The sequence below is a fragment of the Zalophus californianus genome, chromosome 3 (genome assembly GCF_009762305.2).
Source record: "Zalophus californianus isolate mZalCal1 chromosome 3, mZalCal1.pri.v2, whole genome shotgun sequence".
Taxonomy (NCBI): domain Eukaryota; kingdom Metazoa; phylum Chordata; class Mammalia; order Carnivora; family Otariidae; genus Zalophus; species Zalophus californianus.
This window is the reverse complement of record NC_045597.1, coordinates 107,780,154-107,800,636: the sequence shown is the minus strand read 5'-3', so window position 1 is coordinate 107,800,636 and position 20,483 is coordinate 107,780,154. Positions and strand designations below refer to the sequence as shown.

At 32.9% G+C, this 20,483-nt stretch overlaps 1 protein-coding gene across 1 annotated transcript in view; it reads left to right on the top strand.

The window, feature by feature from the left end:
* LRP1B (LDL receptor related protein 1B) overlaps nucleotides 1-20,483 on the top strand; it is a 1,883,216-nt gene that overhangs the window by 909,181 nt on the left and 953,552 nt on the right. Inside the window, 1 exon segment of the mRNA XM_035726875.1 lies at nucleotides 9,454-9,616. Within this exon segment, the coding sequence (XP_035582768.1) occupies nucleotides 9,454-9,616 (163 nt within the window).

Genomic DNA, 20,483 nt, shown 5'->3' with positions numbered 1-20,483 from the left:
TTGAGCATCCTTTCATGTGTCTGTTGGCCATCTGTGTATCTTTGGGAAAATGTCTATTCAGATCCTCTGCCCGTTTATTAATCAGATTGGTTGCTTATTTGATATTGGTTTATGAGTTCTTTATATATTTTTGGATGGTAACCCCTTATTAGATATATCATTTGCAAATATCTTCTCCCATTAATACATTGACTTTTCTTTTTGTTGATGGTTTCCTTTGCTGTGCAAAAGCTTTTTACTTTGATGTGGCCCTGTGTTTTTTTTTTTTTTAATTTTTGTTTTTATTGCCCTACCCTGAAGATAGAGTTTAAAAATATATGTATCACTAAGACCAATGTCCAAGAGCTTAATACCTATTTTTTTCTAGGAGTTTTATGGTTTCAGGTTTTATTTTTAAGTCTTTAATCCATTTTAAGTTTATTTTTGTATATGATGTTAGAAATTAGTCCACTTTCCTTCTTTTGCATGTAGTTGTCTAGTTCTCCCAACACCATTTATGGAAGACACTGTCTTTTTTCCATTGTATATTCTTGCTTCCTTTGTTATAGACCAATTGACCATATAAGCATAGGTTTATTTCTGGGCTCTCTATTCTGTTCCATTGATCTATTGGATCTGTTTTTATGCCAGTATCATAATGTTTTGATTAATATAGCTTTGTAGTATAGTTTGAAATTCAGGAGCATGATACCTGTGGCTTTTGTTCTTCATTCCCAAGATTGCTTTCGCTATTTGGTGCTTTTTGTGGTTCCATACAAATTTTAGGATTATTTATTCTAGTTCTGTGAAAATATATGGTGGTAGCTTGATAGGGATTGTACTGAATCTATAGATTGCATGGATAGTACAGACATTTTAATAATATTAATTTTTCCAATCTATGAGCATAATTTATCTTTCTGTTCCTTGTGTCATCAGTTTGTGTCATCAATGTCTTAGAGTTTTCAGAGTATAAGTCTTTCACTTTGTTGATTCAGTTTATTCCTCCATATCTTACTCTTTATAATGTCATTATAAATGGGATAATTTCCTAAATTTCTTTATGTGATAGTTCATTTTTAGTATATAGAAATGCAATAGATATATGTCTATTGATTTTGCATTATGCAGAATTCATTTATTAATTCTAATGGTTTTGGGATAGAGGCTTTAGAGGTTATTTTTTTTAATGTATAGTATTATGTCATTTAAAAATAGTAACAGTTTAACTTTTTCCTTAACAATTCTCCTTAACAATTTGAATGACTTTTATTTCCCTTTTCTTTTTCCTTTTTTTTTAATTATAAGAAAACTACTTTATTATTTTTTAAATTTTAATTCCAGTGTAGTTAACATACAGTGTTATATTAGGTTCAGGTGTACAATGTAGTGATTCAACAATTCTATACATTACTCAGTGTTCCTCGTGATAAGTATACTCTTAATCTGATAACCAGTTTGTCTCTTTTTTGGTTTGTCTCTTTATTCTTTGCTTTTGTTTGTTTGTTCTGTTTCTTAAGTTCCATGTATGAATGAAATCATATGGTATTTGTCTTTCTCTGACTGGCTTATTTCGCTTAACACTGTAATATCTCTAGATCTATCCATGTTGTTGCAAATGGAAGGATTTCATTCTTTTTTATTGCTGAGTAGTCTTCCATTGTATATATGTACATATGTATGTGTGTACACACACACTACATCTTCTTTATGCATTCATCTATTGATGGACACTTGGGCTGCTTTCATAATTTATTTGTTTATCAATAATGTTACAGTAAACATGAGGGTGCATGTATTTTTTTGAATTAGTGTTTTCATATTCTTTGGGTAAATACCCAGTAGTAGAATTACTGGATTATATAGTAATTATATTTTTAATTTTTTGAGGAATAGCCATACTGTTTTCCATAGTGGCTGCACCAGTTTGCATTTCCATCAACAGCGCACAGGTTTTTGGTTTTTGGTTTTCCCCACATCCTTACGAGCACTTGTTTTTTCTTGTGTTCTTGATTTTAACCATTCTGACTTACATTTCCCTGATGATTAGTGATATTGAGCATTTTGTGATATTGAGTACATAACCAACATGTGGCTGTTGGTTAAATGTATGCCTTTTTTGGAGAAATATCTGTTGCTGTCTTATGCCCATTTTTAATTGGATCATGTCTGGGTTTTTTGGTGCTGAGTTGCATATATTTTGAATACTAATTCTTTATCAGTTGTGTCATTTGTAAAGATCTTCTCCCTCCAGTAGAATGTCTGTTAGTTTTACTGTTTTCTTTGCTGTGCAGAAGCTTTTTATTCTGATGTAGTCCCAGTAGTTTGTTTTTCCTTGTTTCACTCACTTCAGGATACATATCTAGAAAAATGCTGCTATGGTCAATGTAAACAAATTGCTGCCTTTGCTCTGTACTAGGATTTTTATGCTTTCAGGTCTCATATTCAGGTCCGCAATTTATTTTGAGTTTATTTTTATGTATGATGGAAGAAAGTGGTCCAGTTTCATTCTTTTGCATGTAGCCGTCCAGTTTTCCTGACAAAGGAGGAAGATACTTTTTGTTTGTTTTGTTTCTTGTTGAAGAGACTGTCTTTTTCCCATTACCTATTTTTGCCTCCTTTGTTGAAGATTAGTTGAGCATATAAGCATAGGTTTATTTCTGGGCTCTCTATTCTGTTCTGTTGATTTTTGTGTCTGTTTTTGTGCCAGTGCCATATTGTTTTGATTACTACAGATTTATAGTATATTTTGAAATCTGGGATTGTGATACCTCCAGTTTTGTTCTGCATTTTCAAGATTGCTTTTGGTGTTTTTTGAGGTCTTTTATGGTTCCATACACATTTTAGGATTGCTTGTTCTGGTTCTGCAAAATATGCTGTTGGTATTTTGATAAGGAATGAATTAAATCTGTAAATTGCTTTGAGTAGTATAGACATTTTAACAATATTTGTTCTTTCAATCCATGAGCATGGAAAGTCTTCCTATTTCTTTGTTTTGTCTTCAATTTCTTTCATCAGTGCTTTATAGTTTTCAGAGTACAGATCTTTCAACTCTGGTTAAGTTTATTAGGTATTTTATTATTTTTGATACAATTAAAATGGTATCACTTTCTTAATTTTTCTTTCTGCTGCTTCATTATTTGTGTACGGAAAGGCAGAAGATTTCTATACATTGATTTTGTATCCCACAACCTTACTGAATTCATTTTTATATATAGTGTCTTCTCATCTGCAAATATTGAAGTTTTTATTTTTTCCCTACCAATTTGGATGGCTTTTATTTCCTTTTGTTATCTGATTGCTGTGGCTAGGACTTCCAATATTATGTTGAAAAAAAAGGGTGAAAGTGAATGCCCTTGTTTTGTTCCTGATCTTAGGAGACAATCTCTGCTTTTTCATCATTAAGTATGATATTAGCTGTGGGTTTTTCTTATAAGGACTTTATTATGTTGAGGTATGTTCCTTCTAAACCTACTATGTTGAGGGTTTTATCATCAATGGATATTGTACTTTAAGTGTTTTTTTCTCGGTTTATTGAAATGACCATATGGTTTGTATCCTTTCTCTTGTTGATGCAGTGTGTCACTTTGATTGATTTGCAAATACTGAAACACCCTCACATCCCAGGAATAAATCCCACTCAACTGCAGTGAATGATTTTTTTATGAATTGTTGGATTGGGTTTGCCAATATTTTGTTGAGGATTTTTGCCTGTATGGTCATCAGATATATTGGCCTAAGGTTCTCTTTTTTAGTGATCTCTTCATCTGGTTTTGGTATCAGGGTAATGCTGGCCTCAAAGAATGACTTTGGAAGGTTTTCTTCCTCTCCTATTTTTTGGAATAGTTTGAAAAGAATAGGTATTAACTTTTCTTTAAAAGTTTGGTAGAATTCACCTGTGAAGACTTCTGTTCCTGGATTTTGTTTGTCTTTCTTTCTTTCTTTCTTTCTTTCTTTCTTTCTTTCTTTCTTTCTTTCTTTCTTTCTTTCTTTCTTTCTTTCTTTCTTTCTTTCTTTCTTTCTTTCTTTCTTTCTTTCTTTCTTCCTTCTTTCTTTCTTTCTTTCTTTCTTTCTTTCTTTCTTTCTTTCTTTCTTTCTTTCTTTCTTTCTCTTTCTTTCTTTCTTTCTTTCTTTCTTTCTTTCTTTCTTTCTTTCTTTCTTTCTTTTTTTTTGTTGTTGTTGTTATTGTTGTTGGGAGTTTTTTGATTACTGATTTAAATTCATTGCTGGTAGTTGGTCTGTCAAATTTTTTATTTCTTCCTGATTCAGTTTTGGGAGGTTATCTGTTTCGAGGAATTTATTTGTTAGGTTGTCCAATTTGTTAGCAAATAATTTTTCATAATAATCTCTTATAATCCTTTGTATTTATGTGGTGTCAGTTATTATTTCTCTTTATTTTCTAATTGTTTGAGTCTTTTTTTTTTTTTGATGAGTCACATGGCTAAATGTTTATCAATTTTATTGAGCTTTTCAAGGAACCAGCAGCTCCTGGTTTTATTGATTTGTCCTGTTGGTTTTTGTTTGTTTGTTTTGTTTTGGGGTTTTGGGGGAGAACTTTTTTGGTTTCTGTTGTATTTACTTCTGCTGTAATCTTTATTATTTCCTTCCTTTTACTGGTTTTGGGTTTTGTTTGTTCTTTTATTTCTAGTGCCTTTAGGTGTAAGGCTAGATGGGCTTTTTTTTTTTTTTTTCTATTTCTTTAAGTGGAACTGTATTTCTATCAACTTCCCTCTTAGAACTGCCTTTGCTGTGTCCCATAGATTTTGGACAATTGTGTTTCAATTTTCATTTCTTTCAGGTATTATTTTTTTCTTTTTTTAATTTCTTCATTGACATATTTATTGTTTAGTAACATGCTGTTTAGTCTCCACATGTTTGTGTTTGTTTCTTTTTCTTTTAATTTTCTTCTTATAATTGATTTTTAATTTTATAGTATTATGGTCAGCAAAGATACTTAATGTGATCAGTCTTCTTAAATTTATTGAGACTTGTTGTGTAGCCTGCTATGTGATCTATCCTGTAGACTATCCCATGAACACTTGAGAATAATGTGTATTCTGCTGTTTTTAGTTAGATATAACTAAAAAAAGTTAAAACTGTTAAGTTTATCTGTTCTAATGTGTTGTTCAAGGACATTGTTTTCTTATTAATTTTCTGTCTGGACATCCACTGATGGAAGTGGAGTATTAAAGTCTACTATTATCTTATTTCTATCAACTTCTCCCTTTGTATCTGTTAATATTTGCTTTATATATTTAGATGTTCCTATGTTGGGTGCATAAATATTTACAAGTGTTATACTTTCTTGTTGGATTTGCCCTTTATCATTATGTAATGCCCTTCTTTGTTTCTTGTTGCAACCATTTTTTGTTGTTGTTGTTGTTACAGTCTATTTGGCTTAATATAAGCATTCTACCTCAGCTTTCTTCTTTCCATTTGCATGGGAATATCTTTTCCCATTCCTTAACTTTCAGTCAGTGTGCATCTTTAGTTTGAAGTGAGTCTCTTGTAGACAGCAAAAGACTGTATTTTGGGCTCCTTTGAAATAATGAAGCATTTCTATGAAGTAAAAATAATCAGCTCGAACTGAGCCTACATTTTTAAGTAGATGTATACTCCAGGTTATCTTCTAGCTTTGTCATAGTTCAAACTTCAAACAAGTTTTGCCTATTTATGTTATCTTTCTCATTCTTGTGGACATTTCCATTTTCCATCTCTGGCTAGTTGAAGATTACATGCAAATAAATTGAAAAGAAATCAAGAAGTAAATTTTGTCAATGTGTAACTTTCAAAAAGTTAAAAACATGACTCAAACAAATATATAGTGAATATGTGTTAAGGAGGGAGTCACTTAGCTCATTAATGAGAACCAGAGGATGGTAAATCTGGTTCAAAGGAGTACAGAAGAGATTGAAGTATTTATAATCAATGAAATAAAAACGTGCTAATTTAAGATTGTAAAGTTAGGTATAAAACTAGTTAATGTCGTACAGGACAATAAAACTAGGGTTATCTTTACAACCTGATGGAAATAATTTGCATCTCTGTTGGACATAAATTATTTGCAATTTACAAATGTGCAAATTAATATCTAAATTCATAGAGACTAGGATCTGATAACTATTAAATTGTAAGTTAAACAAAGATATATTACTCAGGAAAATGAACTAATTTTTTAAGGTGTCTATGAGACAATAGTTCAGTATGCCATCGAAAGGACTTGTAGACATTCTTTTATATTCTTTTCTTAACAAGATTTTGACTTTTATTCTTAATAATTTTGTGGCATGGAATACTCTATGAAACAATACTTGAGTAAGTATGTAATTTTGCCAGCGTACCGTAACAAAATACCACAGGCTTAAACAACAGAAATTCATTTTCTCAAAATTCTGAAGATAGGGAGTTCCAGATCAAGGTTTCAACTTTTGGATTCCTCTGAGGCCACTCTTTGGATTGCAAATAGCCTTTCCTCTATGTGTAGGGATTCCTGCTATCTCTCCTTGTAGGTCCTAATCTCTATTTATAAGGATATGGGTCAGGTTAGATTTGGGCTTACTTTAATGACCTTGGTATAATCATCTCTTTTAGATTTTATATACAAATGCAGTCACATTCTAAGGCAATGGAGGTAGGGACTTCAACACATGAATTTTGGGGAAAAACAATTCAGCCCATAATAGTTAGTATACATTACATTTTAGTGAATTTAAAATGTTTCAGTACCATATTCACCAACTCTGGAAATTAATTACTTGCCTTGTATCATGATGAAAAGTCTATTATAAAGTGTTTTTGTAATCCAATTATAGAGTATAAGTATTTGTCTTTTTTTAAAAAAAATTTTTCCTTGAATTTTTCATTTTATTTTCACTGGGTACAACTTTAAGTTGTTAGACCTAACAAATATTGTGTTTTAAGAACATTGTTAATAGCTACTTATATGATGTTGCACAGGTTTCAAAATACTTCATTGTTTTTTCATTATTATTTAAAAATTTACCAATGTTTATATTTTGTAGATAGGAGCAGGATAGTAACCTTTGCATTTGCCAATTAGAAAGTTCTGAGTAACCATAATAAAAGCCATCCCCCCACAAAAAAGGAAAAATCCAGTTGACTTCAATTGAAAAATGAATAAAAAGCAAGCGACTAGAAAACATAATAACAGGAATATGTTTAAATTTTTGTTCTAGTAACAGTAAAGTAATAAGGGTCTAACTAAAAATTTAGGATTTTTTTTCATAATGTCATAAAATGATTGCAGTGATCCTTAACAATTTCCTATGATCTTGGTTATATTTCAGCAAAATTAAAATGAAATACTGAATCCATTGTCTGGAAGATTCACTTATCTCCTGAAATGTATAAATAATTTCAGCTAAATTTATTTACTTATCTATCTATGTAACTATTGGCTTGCTTACTTGAACTTTTTGTCTAATTGCCTCAATTCTCCAATCTTAATAAAAGATTACATTAAAATTAGACAAAAATTTCAAATATAAGAAAAGGAAACAAAGCCAATACCCACAATTACTAAGTGTTTGGCTAATTATTAGGTTCTTTAGTGAGACCTTGTTGCTTCAAACTTGGATGGTTGTTAACAATAACTATTGTTTCAGTAGCAGAGAATCTTTCTGTAATGATAAAGAGTTGAAAAAAGGTGTGAATGCTGTCAAAAAGCTCTTTTGTTTGGAATTACAATTGCAAAGACTCCACAAACTGCATGCCTAGATGAGGGATGGGTCATTGAATGGGCTCTGGCACGTACTTTATTTGAACCCAGGGTATTTAAAATGACATTTGAAACAGTGGGTTTTGTGCTCTAGTTGATATAATAATGTAAAAAGAATAAAAAACAAACAAAGCATGCATTTGCAGATTTCTGGAGACAGAGAAATAGTTCAGCTTTTTAAAAATCCTGGTTGCTGAACTGTTTGAAAAAAGCTGCATGTAGTTTGTGGAACATTTAAATGGTTACGTTTCCATAAAGACTGGGCAATTCAGGAATGAAACTGTAATCGATAGCTTGAAAATGTGTTTCCAATGAATTGCAATATCCACTCTCTGCTTGTTCTTGTAAGGCATGATAGAAATTCCCACAGACTTTGTATTTTCTGTACCTTGCTTTGACAATATACCATTAAGAGTGATAATAATGACACATGCATCTATGTTAGTCTTTCTGTTGAAGGGATATCATTCACTGAAGCAGCAGGTTACTAAGGAAGTATTTTGAAGCACAGAGTAGGAAGAATGTTTGGGTCCAGATTATATAAGGAAACTGCTTAGTGAATGAACCATAGATCCATAGTAAGTTCAAACAAAGAGGTATCAGTATAATTTCCAATAGATAAAAACATGACTGTCATAAAATTCAAGAATAAATATGAACCAGATATTTATTTATGGAATTATTGAGGGAACCAGCCCAGCATGGCGGATCTAAGAGCATTAGTGGATATTTGCAGGCATTTTAAAGAGAAAGAATATATAAATAAAATTTGTAGGAAAGCATAAAAATGGTTAATGCTTCACAGGGCAGTATGACCATAACCTTTGAAGTTATCTTTTCTACCAGATAAATACCTACAAATTAGCATGAAATTCCACAGTGGTATAGGTCTCAAATGGAAGGTACTCAAGTCAAACACAGATACATTCTCCTAGAGCTGCTCTATCCACTGTAGCCACTAGCTACATTTTTTTAGATTTAAATCTGACATCATTAAAATGAAATACAATACAGATTTTGTTTCCCAGTCACATTAGTTAGGTTTTAAGTATTCACTAGACACATTTGGCTAATGGTTACTTTATTAGACAACATGGATGTAGAATATATCCTTCATCACAGAAAGTACTATTGAAACACTCTTCTAGAGGATTAATCTTTGAGCAGGCCTGTTTTATAATGCCTATGTATGCCATTGGAAAACATATCACCCCTTCTTTTGCTTTGAATATTTTTTGTAAACAAATCTTACAGATCTCCTTTTCCGCCTTTTCCACCCCTCCTTTTATTTTTTTAATGGAAGAGGATCTGAAAATATGGGTTTACCCTTAGATTTATAAAAAGTTTACTCTTACTACTAAAGAGTTAGATGTATCATTGAACCATTGGGTTGAATGAACTATTTTGTATAAATGGGGGATTTAGGACAAAGATTTTATTGTAAATACGTGTATTTTAAGATTTAGAAATTTTTTACCCATTTCCCTAGATCATCCTCAGTCCTTATATGTCAAAAAGAAAGGTATCAAAAGGTAGTCATTACTTTACAGGATAATTAAATCACTTATTTTGGCATAGCAAAAAATTATCTTTGGAGGTTTTTTTTTTAAATTATAAAACTACCTTTACTTTTGAAATGTCTTCTGTGATGGTTTGGGCAGACTTATGTACTCTTTGGCTTATGATACTAAATTTGCACCTGCAATGCAATGATTTTGTGTATGTGTGTTTTTCAGATGTGCAACAAATGGCAATTGACTGGCTTACCAGAAATCTCTATTTCGTGGACCATGTCAGTGACCGGATCTTTGTTTGTAATTACAATGGGTCTGTATGTGTCACCCTGATTGACCTGGAGCTTCATAATCCTAAGGCAATAGCAGTAGATCCAATAGCAGGGTAAGAAGTTCTTTTTTTATAGTGTTGATCTGAGATAGTTACCAATGAAAAAATATTATAGATCAAAAAAATATAATAGATCAGTCTCTGATAGGAGCTGTGGAATATAAGACTATAGGTTCAAAGTATTTTTAAATGTCAATTTCAACATTTGCATTGCAAGGAGGAAAAAAGGGCTACAATTTACCATGCAGAAGCTGGGAAATACCAATTCCTTGAAACATTAATATTGCTGGCCTAACCTGAGATACAAACAACTTGTCACCCTCTTAAGAATTGATTTGGGGTCACCAGACAAGAGCCTCGGGATAGTTTTGGGTTAAGGAAAGAAGACTTTTAAGTTTCCTTAGCAGTAGACCTTGTAGTTAGCAAGTTTCTGAAATATTTTGACTTGAAAGACAAACTTATATCCAACACATTTGGGATTTATAAAAGGGGCATAATACAAGTTCACGGTCACTACTAAAACATTAAGGTCATCTTTTAGTTGAAACCAACTTTTTTTTCTCTAACTACTGATATGCAAATACTACATAATTATGTAGTTACTGAATTCATCAGAATTCATTTTCTCTCCCTCTTTTTTTTTTACTTTCTAATTTTGCAAGCCTCTTTGTTGGTTAAAAAAGATGTCTTATCTGAACTTTTAGCTAATAGGCTCATTAATCTTTTTTAAATATTTCTCAGTTTATCAAAATATAGTCATAAATGTTTAAATTCCCAACAAGTTTGTTAATATGATTAGAAAATCAATATAGGAATCATGCTTCAATTTTACAAATACTATGGCATTATTGAGTGGGAGGGGCAAAAAAGATGTAGAGGCTTATAAATTCATTTGTTTCTCCAGTCAGTAGTGGGCAAGGATACTCTCACATTAATGACATAATGTACAATTTTAATTTGAGGAGCTGTGGTTTTTTCAGAGGTAAGGTGTAGCAAAGATTTGAAAACTGAAATTTTATCCTTGTTTTAATCGCCCCCAAGCAGTTCAGTCTGAAATGTCTGATGGAACATATCCTGAACCACCATAAGCCTCCATTCAATAAATGGGAAAATATTTACTGAAGAAACAGCTGTCATCCATATGTGGACTTTTGTCACTCTTTACTTAAAGTCTGATCGAATATTAAGATGCATCATCACAATGGTTTTGATTTTGACAAGAACAGCTTGCACATAAGAACTTTGCTAGGAAGGCTGTGTAATATAATTCTTGAATGTAGCTCTATTTGTATTTGCAGCAGATGGTTACTTGACTCAATCTGACTGCAGCGATGCTTCAAAAGACATTAGTAAAAGATTTAAACTGTTGTATTTAAGCTGATTTGTTTGGGTTGTTGGATAAGGGTAGTAAGAAAGAATTGGAAATTTACAAACGTGCCAACAACATTCTTTTGGAATTCTGTTTAGAAATATATTTGCTTGCATGTTTTTCCCTGGATGTGCTAACTGAATTTCAAATTATCCTTTAGACAGTCTTATCTGTCAAAAATGTTAAGAGGTGAAGCTATTGTGTTTCACCCCTCATTTTACCATCTTATCCTTCCTCATTCTTAAAAACAAAGATCCAGAGACCCTTTCTAAATAAAACTGTCAATCTGAAATATAATATATGTGAACACCATCTCCCTTTCTGAATAGCAACGTATTTTATGTTCTCAAGTTTCCTGTTTTCTCTCTGTCATTACATGAAAGAACCATATTTTGTCATGTTTATCAAAGGAATTAGGAGTAGAAAACCCCCATATTGTTTGTGCTTATTCTCTGCAGGATGCCTTTGGGCCTAGTAACTGTTTAAATGTAATTTTGTCATGTATCATTTATCACAATACGTTCTCTGGAATTTTTTGTTTGAGTTTGCTCTATGTCTCTAACACAGTTTTTCAATCATGAATCGTAGAAATCAGAGACAGCAGAGCTTTGCTCTTTTATAAATATAAGCCAGTTTGTAATAGAACATTTTCAAATAAATTCTACTTTTCTCTTATTATCAGAAATTTGTCTGGGATTAATATGATACTATCTAGGATAGGAACACTAGGTTTTTCCTTTAACTTCTACTTTGGGGTCTGCTCCAGAGTATTTTGAATAGTCAAGGCTAGAACAGCTCTGCCTGACCTACCAAAGGAGACATGTGTCATCAGTGAAAATTCTCCTACATTTTCTTAATTGTATGGAGTGAGTGAGGGTATCTTTGGCTCATTCTCTTGTAACTTCAGAAGACATTGGGATATATTTAAAGTCAGACATGATTCTTAGAGCTTGACTTTAATAGCAGGAGAAATGGAGGGAGATTTGCCTTACCTCTTCAAAAGCTGCTTTGAAAAATGTATCTTTTAGTTGGCTATACTTTTAATGATGATAATGAAGTTGGTTTGGCAATTTGGGAAAAATGTATTTTGGTGGATGTATGGTACCATATATAAAACCCAAACTCAGTAGAGTTATGTGAGATGGCTAACCAGAGGGAGAAGGAAACTCTCCGCTGTCATGAGAAACAGCAGGAATTGCATATTTTCTAAGTATAATGTATACCATTTTTCTGTATAGGTTGGACTTTTGACTTGTAGAGCTGAATGGCAGAGTGTTTGTAGGATTTATCTGTGAAATTCATGACCCAATGTAACCAGGGAAAAGGGTGTCATCGTCTTTGTTCTCTATAAGAGCAGGCCAACTGCCAGGAAGCAGAGGAGGAAGCTCAAGTCTTGAAGTTGAAAGCACACAGGAGTGATTGACAGTATTTAAATAGTTAATAAACTTTTTCCCATTACCTACCTGGATTTCTACTGCTGGCAAAACTAATCATAGAAGAGAAATTAGAGATAGAATCGAAGTAAACAGCTATCAGGCAGTAGGATGGACTTACGAAATTCTAATCTAAGATGCTCTGTGAATGTGGGAAACCAGAATTGAGGCAGGTTTGCTCATGCCCATGAAAGGGGTTTTGTAACAAGGAGATCTTTGGGGTAGATATCAGGTGTTTCAATTCTATTAAGTGGCTCTCAGAGCCAGCCTAGATTTCCAAATTAGAGCCTGCACTCACTATTCACCTTTAATAAGACATAATTAGAATTTTTCTGACCTTTGTCTGTTAATCTCCTCAGACTGCACTATGGTAAATTAAATCTATAGACTACACACCCCCACAACTAACCACTATCTGTTAGTTTGATGATTCAGATATTCTGAAGTTGTTACGGGTTTGAACATTAGGAAGTTTGAACAAAGACGTGCCACTATATGTTCTTGTTCTCCTCGTGGAAGTATCAATCTTTAAGGGTTGTATACTCATATGTAATTCATGAGTACCCTTAGTCTTCAGACGTTCATATTCACATTTTGATAGGTTACAAATTGTGAGTCTTACCTTTTCGAGGAAGATCTATCCTCTACACATATCCACAAAAATGTTTCTTGAAATAATGTAAACTTAGTCTCCCTCAAAATCTTTTTGCATATTTCTCTTTATTAGAAGAAAACTCAAAGAATAGAGACATTTCAATAACTTCAGTATCATCCTACTGAGTTTATGTGTTGACTTGCTCTAATTTTCTTCTTGGAGATATTGAACTTAAAGTTTCTTTAAAAATAGATAGGTAAATAGATAGATATATAGATAGATAGATAGATAGATAGATAGATAGATAGATAGATAGAAAAATAAACAAAACTAACTGCTAAAAGTGTATTTTGGTTTATTCATGTATCTTTGAAACAATCTTAGTCCTGCACAAAGGAGTGGTATTCAGGTGGGTGGACCTCTAAATTCACCAGGTGAAGAGTAGCAAGGAGTTATTTGCTCACTTCTTATACTCAGTGGGTAATTAATGGAGTACAGAGACTATATCCCTAGTCTTAAAAAATTGTATTAATTATTCCCCGAGTCTTACCAATGTGTTTTCTTATCTGTAACAACAAATTCAAGTGAGTATCATTATGATGTTAGCTCTATTTTCATATTTTTATCTGTCCACAATCAATCTAAACATCTACATGCTCATCTCTTATTTATACTACTACTCCCCTCTCTGGGTGACTTCAGCACACCTAGATGGCATTTAGATTCATAGAAAATTATCTAAACAATAGGCATCTACTTACATTGGCCAGTTTACTAAGTGCTCTAGGAGAGTTATCACTGCCACTTTTCAATCCCAAATTCCTTTCAGGAGTTGCTGATGTGATTAGGCAAGAACACATGGATATGCAAGTTTGTGTTTTAGGGTCTGCACTACTTCGAGTGAAGTTAGTGGTTCAAAGGCTCACTGAAGGGTATAAATCCATATTAGCTGTCTTATATATGACTCAAATTATTCTCATCAATTCATTTTGTCTAGGCTCGAATGCTCCAAAGTCCTCTCCAGGCCTCTCCTTAAGTAGAGGTTCATGTATGGCATTACCTTTAATCACTGTCTGCTTCAGATACAAATTATATTGTGATTATCCTGGAATTATGAAAGAATAATTTGGAGTGGTTTATGTTCACTACAGCCTTTACTGGAAACGTATCCCAAATTGATTCAACTATCACTCTTTTCTTAGCTCACATCATTCATAATAACACAAATAACTCAAAATAATGGAAAACATTTTACATCTTTATTTGCTCTCTTTACTCTTCTCTCTCTCGTTTTCCTCGATAAGTTTTCAGTGTTTGTTAAGCTTATCTCTAAATTACTGAGTTCACAGTGCTATTTCTAGTAATTGTATTTAGTATCTTCCCATCCCTCCAACCCCTCCCTATAAAAGAGATTTCTTCTCTGAATTCTCATTCTGATTAATGATGTCCACTCACATAGTTAAAGTAATAGAAAAAAAAATACTATGTATAACTTAAATTATAAAAGAATTTATTATTTCACTTAAAAATCTAGATATAAGACAGTTCTTATATTGGTTATTTTAATGGCTCAACAATATTATTAAGGATGTGTGTCCATTTACCTCTTTGTGATATTATCTTTAGTGTGTGCTTTTCGGGCTAATTCTATTGTTATCATAAATGGCTACTGAAGTCTAGGGATCCTGTGTAGAAGCAAGATACTCAATTCAAAATAAAGAAAAGAAAAGAAAAAAAAAAAAACTGTGGGAGGAAAGCATTATATTTTCCTTGGGTGTAAAAGAGCTCATAAGCAGACATACTTTCATGCCTTCTTGGTCAGAAATGGGGTAGATGCTTACCTGAATGGGACAACAAAAGCCTTTTTTTTTTTTTTTTTTAACCACTGTTATGTGAAAGACAGAAGGACATGGGAGTGAATTGGGACCAAGCTACTATGGAAAAAGAAAAATGGATTAAGAACCAACGTCATCTACTACAACCACTGTTGTATGATATTTCTCTCCTCTGTGCAATTCTTTGACCTTTCCTTGTTCTTCCCAGGCACTTAGGGGGTCTCTTTTAACTTAGCGAAAGTTGTTTGGAATATGGACAAATACTTTGTTCCAATTCTTTATTTCCTTTTCTAGGATAACTCTTCTATTTCCTTTTGGCCAAGGCCATTCAAACTCATACCGAGGAATATTTTTTCTTTTCTCTTTTTAAGGCAAATGGCATTTTTTTTTCCAGTAACATTTTGCAATACAAAGAAGAAGCTGGGGTGGGAGTACTCTGGATAGCAGTCCTAGTATCCCTATTTTTATCTTTAAAGATATACTTTAAGAAACTGATGGTAGCTTTTATTCTATCAGATTCTCCAACACTTTTGGAATCTATGTGAATTTTCTAAGGCACTGGGGTAACATTAAGTAAATTATTGTTTCACTTATAAAATGAATCTCAAGTGGCATGAAAGCTCTTATACTCTCTGCCAGAGAATAGTTTGCATACTGGAAGAATCTGTGCCATTATTAGAAAAGAATAATTTTATATTTCCAAGTAGGTCAAAATTATTTCTAATTGTTTCTTACATAGAGTTCTGTGAAAACAAGAAGTACATATGAGCCAGTGGTACTGCTTTTGAAAATATATGGATGGATTTCCTATATCACTCAGATGAAATGAGGGCATCAAAGATAATGATGTGATGTATTCTTTTATGGAGCTTGAAGTATAACAGAGTTATGCATCAAATATCAAATATTACAACCAGAAGATATAGTTACTGTAGTTTACAAAAAAAATACATTCTAAATGACAAACAAAATACTAAGCTATAATTTATTTGAAGTTTATGAGGTACATGATGGGTCAGGCACAAATGTTATTTTCAAAAAATAGAAAATCTTGGTTTGGAAACACCACCACAAGGGAAAGGATAAAAATTAAAAACAATGAAATAAGTATTTGATACCATTTCCCTTGTATATTACCACTCTTTCATATATAACATAAATTCAGGATTTTACTGTAGGTTATATAATCATATTCAACTAAAGAAAAAAGAATAAGAAGAAAAAAACCCAGCTTTTATGCTGAGTGATGTTTTGTTCTGCTTGACTGCAGAGACTTGCAGGATATTGATCCAAAATTGGTATTTTCCCCCGAGCCAGAATCTTAATGGTTTGACTAGGGAGAAATTGGTCTGGCCTTAGGGTCAAGGTGGATGTTTTACAGGGTCAAGTAGTGTTACTCAAGATTTTTTTTTTTTAATCATGCAAAGGAAGAAGTCAAATGTTGAGGGTATCTGGTCTTCTTTCAGTTTTAGTGAGATAATTGTCTTTCTAAGCACTTGTAAAAAATTGTGTTTAGGCAGGAGGCATCGCTCTTCCTGATTACCAGCTATAAATCATAGTCGTAGAAATAGTATGGTACTGGCATTAAAATAGACAAAACGATGGAACAGAATTGAGAACTCAGAAGTAAGCCCAAGCATATACAGTCAACTAATATTTGACAAGAGAGCCAAGAATACTCAATGGAAAGAGGTCAGTTTCTTCAATATATTGTGCTGGGATAATTGGATAGTCACATGTAAAAAGAAGGAAACTAGACTCATATTTTACACCACTCACAAAAATGAACTTGAAATGAATAAAAAGCGTAAGTGTAAGACTTGAACCCCATGAAATTCCTAGGAGAAAACATAAGAATAAAGCTCCTTGACATGGGTACTGGTAATTAATTTTTGCATATGACATCTAAAGCACAAACAACTAAATAAATAAATAGATAAACCAGTAAAACTATATCAAAGTAAAAAGCTTCTGCACAGCAAAAGAAACCGTTAACAAAGTGAAAAGACAACCTATAGAATGGGAAAAAAATATTTGCAAACTTTGTATCTAATAAGGGGCTAATATCCAAAATATATAAGAACTCACACATCTCAATAGCAAAAAAAAAAAGAAAAAGAAAAAAAATCAACCCCATTAAAAAATGGGCAAAAGACATGAGTAGACATTTCTCCAAAGAAGACATATGAAGGCCAACCAGGTACATGAAAATATGCTCAACATCACTAATTATTAGGGAAATGCACATTAACAACACAATGAGATATGACCTCATGCCTGTTGGGATGGCCATCATCAAAAAGACAAGAAATAGCAAATTCTCTCATAGATGTGGAGAAAAGGGAACCCTTGTGTAGCACTGGTGGGGTTGTAAATTGATACGGCCGTTATGGAAGACAATAAGGAGGATACTCAAAAATTAAAAATAGAACTGCCATATGATACAGTAATTCCACTTCTAGGAATATATCCAAAGGCAATGAAAACATTAACTCAAAAAGATATCTGCACCCCCATGGTCACAGTAGCATTATTTACAATAGTCATGACATGGGAAGAACCTAAGTGTTTATCAGTGTATCATTGCATTTTTATCCAAAGAATTTATGATATACACGTACATGTGTATATATGCACACACACACACACACACACAGTGGAATATTATTCAACTGTTAAAGAAAACACAAAGAGGAAATCCTACCATTTGTGACAACATGGATCGACCTTGAAGACATTATAACAAGTGGAATAAGTCAGACAAAGAAAAACATACTGTATGAACTCACTTACATGTGACATCTAAACAAAAAGTGATAAAAAGACTCCTAAAAATAGATCAGACTTGTGATTACCGGTGGCAGAAGTTGGCAAAAGGGAGAATTAGAAGAAAGTGGTCAAAACACACAAACTTCCAGTTATAATATAAATAAGTACACATGTACAGCTTGGGGACTATAGCTATTAACTGTAACACCTGATTAGGCAGTTTCTTGCCCATGACACCACACTATGGAAGTGGGAGCTTTCAATAAATACTTGCCATTTCTGTCACAGTCTTCTCTTCTAGCTACCAAACATCTATATTCAAACTTATATATCTAATCCCATACATAGAGTACTACATTTAGGTCAGAGTGGAGGATCTCTATGTGATGTGTAATCCTCTTCATTATGACCTTTTGTGCTTTCTTGTATACAGCAAACTATGAACCAAAGGACAGATACCGACTGTCCCCTCCATTCCCTATATAAATGGATGGACCAGTGATAGAATGACAAACAAAATTATCAGCTAGAAAAGAAGATTGGAGGCACACAGTAGCCATTGGCATAAAGCAATAACGAAATCCTGCCAGGCAAGGAAGGACCTCCTGCCCTGGTGGTTTGGAAGTCTCTTGTCTAGATGCTGGTTCTTTCCCTATAACATTTCCCCTTGTCCATTGTTCTTTACCTATGCTTCCCCTGGGAGGTTCTTTCTAGTCTGTTGTGTTCAATACATCAATACATCAATGTGTGCCAATACAAAATTGGCAATGGGGAATATTCTCCCCCTGTGGACTCTATATTTCAAAGATTGTTTCTTGTTCCTTTCAAGTTGTTTTAAGGTTTGAAGAGATGAAAAACTGTGTAAGCTAGGCTCATGACTTTTGTGGTTATAAATTCATTGAAAATTAGTAGAATTTTTATTTCTTTGCTTCCCATTACTTTTATATACCAATATCCTAAGTTATATTCTAGAAATAATTATCAAACTCAAATTATTTCTTTGTACCCCCCACTCTTGGTTTTCTCTTTCAGTCTATTGGTGGTCACTTTGAGGCCTGAAAACAATGCTTCAGTGGGAAGCAAACACCTTTTGTTTGAAGGTGAAATTTGTCTGTTTAATTGGGAAGTCTTAATTAACTTTTGTTGCTCAAAGACATTTTCAGTATTTTTTCTTACTATTCAGGTCCTGGAAACAATTTGCTTTCCAAACCTGAGAGGCCTCAGTTTTACACTTGGTCTATTCCCTTTCAGGCTTTGCTATCAACCAGCCAATTTCAACTTATACTCTTTTTTTTATATATATATAATAACTTGCTGAAGTAAGCATGTAGTAACTAATACAACCACTACTATTATACTTTTAAACTTCTTTCTTTAAATCCACAGGCTCAAAATGCATTTCTTCCCCAATATATTTATCAAGATATTACAAATGACATTTTTATTAACTATATTTAACCTTTGGTATTTTTCAGTCCTGAACAATAATTATGTGATGCTGCTGCCTTAACCATGAAACCAATGTTATGTATTTTAATTTTTTATTAAGGTAGTTCTGTGCTTGTGCTGCTAACTTTTGAATTTATTATGGTAACACTCACTGATATAAATTTTAGTGGATAGCACAATAGAAATTTCATTTATTTGTTTTTTGTTTTATTGCTCAAGATAGAGTCCAATGCATGTGTTCTTAGCTATCAGGCAGTTTTTCTCCATGTGATGATTCAAAGGTGGAGGCTTCTTTCATCTTATGGTTCCCGTATCCTTTAGGGCCTAAAAATCCCTTGATTTTTTTTCTTATTTTTTAAATTTAAATTCAATTAATTAACATACAATGTATTATTGGTTTCAGAGGTAGAGGTCAGTGATTCATCAGTCTTATATAATGCCCAGTACTCATTACATCACATGCCCTCCTTAATGTCCAATACCCAGTTACCCTATCCCCCCCCTCACCTCCAGCAACCCTCAGTTTGTTTCCTATGATTAAAAGTCTCTTATGGTTTATCTACCTCTCTGATTTCTTCTTGTTTTAATTTTTCCTCTCTTCCCATATGATCCTCTGTTTTGTTTCTTAAATTCCACATATGAGTGAGATTATATGATAATTGTGTTTCTCTGATTGACTTATTTCGCTTAGCATAATACCCTCTAGTTCCATCCACTTCATTGTGAATGGCAAAATTTCTTTTTTTGATGGCTGAGTAGTATTCCATTGTGTGTATATATATATATATATATATATATATATATATATATAACTCACATCTTCTTCATCCATTCATCTGTCAATGGACATCTGGACTCTTTCCATAGTTTGTCTATTATGGACATTGCTGCTATATACATTGGGGTGCAGGGACCCCTTCGGATCACTACATTTGTATCTTTGAGTAGTGCAATTGCTACTAGGGTAGCGTAGCTCTATTTTCAACTTTTTTCGTTCTGTTTTCCAGAATGGCTGTACCAGCTTACAGTCCCACCAACAGTGTAAAAGTGTTCCCCTTTCTCCACATCCTCACCAACATCTGTCGTTTTATGACTTGTGAATTTTAGCCATTCTGACTGGTGTGAGGTGGTATCTCATTGTGGTTTTGATTTGGATTTCCCTGATGCCAAGTGATGTTGAGCATTTTTTCACGTGTCTGTTGGCCATTTCTATGTCTTCTTTGGAGAAATGTCTGTTCATGTCTTCTGCCCATTTCTTGATTGGATTGTTTGTTCTTTGGTGTTGACTTTGATGAGTTCTTTATAGATTTTGGATACTAGCCCTTTATCTGGTAAGACATTTGTAAATATCTTATTCCAGAGAATCCTCTGATTTTTGACCAGAGAGAGAAAAGGCACATATGCCTTTTTTCTTTTTTCTATTTCTAGCTCAGTAGCGACCTTTATTATTTCGGTTCCTTCATAGTTAGTG